This window comes from Habropoda laboriosa, unplaced genomic scaffold (genome assembly GCF_001263275.1).
Source record: "Habropoda laboriosa isolate 0110345459 unplaced genomic scaffold, ASM126327v1 scaffold102, whole genome shotgun sequence".
Classification (NCBI taxonomy): Eukaryota; Metazoa; Arthropoda; class Insecta; order Hymenoptera; family Apidae; genus Habropoda; species Habropoda laboriosa.
The window spans coordinates 1,042,903-1,047,119 of NW_017100262.1; the positions used below are offsets into that span (position 1 = coordinate 1,042,903).

At 31.0% G+C, this 4,217-nt stretch overlaps 2 protein-coding genes across 2 annotated transcripts in view; one reads left to right on the forward strand and one right to left on the reverse strand.

Moving 5' to 3' along the window:
* The window catches only part of LOC108572835 (N-terminal kinase-like protein), a 3,643-nt gene extending 573 nt beyond the window's left edge, over positions 1-3,070 (reverse strand). Inside the window, exons 1-10 of the mRNA XM_017935154.1 lie at positions 2,888-3,070; positions 2,626-2,772; positions 2,419-2,547; positions 2,130-2,341; positions 1,827-1,917; positions 1,267-1,749; positions 979-1,200; positions 651-903; positions 404-574; positions 31-318 (exon numbers count right to left, since the gene is read on the reverse strand). Coding sequence (XP_017790643.1) covers positions 31-318; positions 404-574; positions 651-903; positions 979-1,200; positions 1,267-1,749; positions 1,827-1,917; positions 2,130-2,341; positions 2,419-2,547; positions 2,626-2,772; positions 2,888-3,001 — 2,110 coding nt within the window. The 5' untranslated portion in view covers positions 3,002-3,070. The remainder of the gene's footprint in view (positions 1-30; positions 319-403; positions 575-650; positions 904-978; positions 1,201-1,266; positions 1,750-1,826; positions 1,918-2,129; positions 2,342-2,418; positions 2,548-2,625; positions 2,773-2,887) is intronic.
* Positions 3,071-3,282: 212 nt separating this feature from the next.
* LOC108572837 (GPI ethanolamine phosphate transferase 1-like) overlaps positions 3,283-4,217 on the forward strand; it is a 7,536-nt gene continuing 6,601 nt past the window's right edge. Inside the window, exons 1-4 of the mRNA XM_017935155.1 lie at positions 3,283-3,451; positions 3,601-3,683; positions 3,744-3,895; positions 3,983-4,214. Coding sequence (XP_017790644.1) covers positions 3,283-3,451; positions 3,601-3,683; positions 3,744-3,895; positions 3,983-4,214 — 636 coding nt within the window. The remainder of the gene's footprint in view (positions 3,452-3,600; positions 3,684-3,743; positions 3,896-3,982; positions 4,215-4,217) is intronic.

Consider the following 4,217-nt stretch of genomic DNA (forward strand, 5'->3'; position numbering starts at 1 on the left):
ATATAAACAGTTATGATTTATATATATTTACGTTTAAAATTTCAAGCAATACTTCTTCTCCAAGATTTTTCCACTGATCATTAGATTTGGGAGAATGAGGAGAAGGTGAAACATTACTTGCTCCATGGCCTGACGTGGTAGAAGGTTGTTGTTCCATATCACCCCAATTATCAGCATCCCAGTCCCAATCGCAATCTGAATTTGCGTTTGTAACATTCTGTGGATCGTGTTCATGATCGTGGTCCAATGATGTCATGCTCGTAGCACTACTTGTCGTAGCAGTTGTACTAGCACTGCTTTGTGAACTGCTAGCTTGTTCTATAATTTTGTTACATATTAATATGAAAAAAGTTTGACATTAATGAAAATGATTAAAAAAAAAAAGAAGAAACAAGTTAATTACCCAAAGATGCGGGTTTATTGAATAAAATTTTAGATGCATTATGAGAATTTGATGATTTAGGTGTATCTGATTGACTTCGATAAAATTTAGCAGTAACGGCTGTTACAGCCCACCCAGCCCATGTTGCTGCTGCATTACTAAGGCTAGGTGTAGCTGTATTTACATCTGCCTCTGAAATTATATTATTTAAATTAATAATTATGTGGACTACTGTCTTGCGTTTAGAACTCTTGAATCACACGAGTACCCATAGATTCACGTAATCCAGGATCTTCCGATACTCTTTCAAGCTTTGATAAAAATCCACGAATAGTTCGAAATGCATTATCTCTTACTCCCTTATCTACATCTGTAGTTAGTGGACACAAAGCTGGTAAAATACGATTCGCAACTTCCTGTAGTAAAAAGTATTGCTGTGTTGCAGCTAATGCTAAAATGCTCGCTCCTCTAGCCGGTGGAAACGGATCTCGTGTACCTCGAATAAATGCTCCAATTAATACCTACGGTAACGTTATTACTTGTAACTTGTATTGTTAAATAACAATTTATAATTTTTATATTTAAATAGCAATTACTTTCTGTCTAATTTGAGGATGAAGGTGTTGAGCAATTTTTCCTAAACAAACTGTAGTATTAGTACGTATGCCGCCATGTTCATCTTTCGACTGAAGTTTAGCAAAATACCTTAATGTTTCCACATTAAGATTATTATAATCTAATTTTGGTGCTAAATGTACAACTGATTTTATTGTTTGTTCCCTAACTGCAACATTTGTATCTAGAAAACCTTTGGCTACCTGCAATTAATAATATCAAAATATTTTCGACATTTTGTACTTCTACAATAGATAACTTTTAGTGACCTGTGGAAAAATAGCTTCATTGACTGTTGCTGGTTGTAAATGATCGACAAATCGATCTAATTGTTGTAGTAATCGTAATCTTGTTGCTCTATCGTTTGATGCAAACAGTTTAACAACACATGGTACAACTCTTCGCTGATATTCACCATCAGGTAGTTGACAGCCTAGTTGTAATAAAGGAGGCAATACTGCACTTCCAGCATCCCCAAATTCAAAAGCAGCCAATAATTGAGGCAAAATTTTGTATCTGCCAACGCCGTCTGGAAATGATTCTAACTGACTAGCAAGTTGTGAGAAAAATCGACCCTTATCTCCTCTTTCTTTCATTTGAATTTCTTCTAAGAATAAAAGTGCATCTACAAGTTGATTTTTAAAAAATCCTCCATTACTGCGGCAACGCGCTATTACATCGGCGGGATTTGGTCTTCTTTCTGCATTGACACTGGTTAATTCTCGATATATCACTTGCAATTGCTTTGGAATCTAAATAAATGAAAAAACATAATTATCAGCTCAAATTGAAAAATAAATGTTCATTATATAGATAATAGAAAATATACTTTATCAGTAGTTTTAAGCTGTGAACTCGAACTTAATGGACCATTATATGTTTCCCAGATCAGGCATCCAAGTCCCCACATGTCAACCGAGCTGTTTTTTATTTATTCATCAGTTTCTTAGTATTAACAATAAACCTAAATGTTTACATGTAGAAAAACTAGTATTGTAGTATACAACTTCAGAAATATAACTATCTTCTATTATTTACCAAACATGAAAATTACTTTGTCAATATTTTATATGTGAAATAAGTTGTAGCTATGAACAAAACATTCTTTTGCTCTTATCACAAATTTTTTTACCATTTGGTAGCTGGCTTTACATTTTCTTTAATATCAGGTGGATAATATGCTTGGAATGTTCCTGGAAGTGTGTTATAAGCAACATCTACTGCTGTCATATATTCAACTCCACCAAGCTTCCATTCCCCACTTTCTTCATTAACAAATACTGTCCATAAATTAACATTATTGTGTCTCAAATTACCATCATTATTTAAAAAATTCAATGCTCTCTGTTAAAATATATGCATTTCAATACATATACATTACACAATAATGTATTGTTATATATATATTTTTTCATACATACAGTAATTTGAAATATTCCCCAAGAAAAATACAAATCTCTCTTAGATTCTTCATCACTATCAGATTTCCTTGTTAGTCGATTGTATAAGGATTCTACACGTTCAGTTGCTAAATAAATTATTTTATCAGTCTGAAATTATATGAAACATTAACAGTGTGCATTTTTATTACTGATACAATTAATATGTACAACACACTATTATTATACCTCAAGACTAGAAAGATATGCAAGTATACTTGGATGTCTAAGAGTTTTTAGTCTTTTTACTGCTGAACGAGCTACATCTAGAAGATGTTCATTACCATTCTTACATTCAAAAACAAACACTGACACATCTTCACCTCCTGTAGAACCCTAAAATAAAATATTTTAGACAGTAAGAATAAAACTTTTGGACAGCAAATAAAACTTTTAGTCATTGTTTAAAAATCGAAAATATCTTTTAAAATTTTACGTCAGGTTATAATACCTTCTTCTTAGCTTTGTGTAATGTCCAGATGCTTTTACCGTCTAAACCAGAAATTGGTTCACCGATTTCATATGGAAAATCTTTGGTGGGGTCTCTCGAAAAAAAGGACCACATAATTGCAATTTAACTACTTATCTTGGTATAAATCAAGTTCATCCTTTGACTCAATACCACACCATAATGTCACTGACAGCTACGCATCAACGTATCTTCAACCGCGCTGCTACTTCGCGACGATTATGTATTTAATGTATTACTCGCGTGTAAATCAGTGTGAAATTTAAACAAATGCAGAGATTAAAATTCGTATTATATTTCAAAATATAATTTTTGTCATTTTATTTGAATACATTTTATGTCAAATATTTGTTATTTTTTAATGTTTGTCCCTAAGTATGAACGAAGTTGGTCCATCTTTGGTGACAACTTATACCTTTAAAAGTGGCAAAGAATACATTGTAAAGATAAAAGTTACTGCTTTTGAAGGATGTCAACGTAATTTGGAACTTACTATTACCGATAAATATACGGGCGAAAATTGGCAATCTTCTTATGATGCTGCATGTTTGTTCTTAATTTTTTTATATCTGATACTTAACGTAAATTATTTTGTGGTTATGCTAAAAAAATTTATTATTTCTATTTATTTAGTACAGAATTTTTATCATACAATTATGTTTTCTTTATTAATCACATGTTTCTTTACTTTTAAGACATTGAAAACTTGACACACAAAACTGGAAATTACAAACATTTTGATGTGTTCATAGCTATGTTGCAATCCGGACTATTAAAAGTAAAATTTGTATTTAAATTTTTATATAAAGTAAATGAAGTAAAAAAATGTTAATTACAGACAAGTGAATCTATTAGTTTGGATCTCCTTACATTTAAAGATCTAGAGTTGTTACATGCACGTAAACTTGAACATAATTCATGTTTAAATTTGGGTAACACAACAAACAATCGTCGATATCTTATATTAACATATACAGTAGAATTTGATAGGTGAGTATATTCAGAAAATTAAAAAAATTATATGGACTAAATGTCTGTAAATTAAAAAATATTTGCAAACATAATAACTTTCTTAAGAATTCATTATCCATTGCCTCTGGAATATTGTGGTTTACCTGATCCAATAATATTACAAGCTACTATTAGAAAATTACAAACTGAACTTGAAAGATTACAATCTACAGGAATAAATAGAAATTTGCAAAAACGTGTTGAACAACTTACAATTGCAAATCAAAAACTTATACAAGAGAATCATAGGCTTTCAAATGGAGGTAGAACCAAATATGTATTTGGATGCTTCGTAAATTGA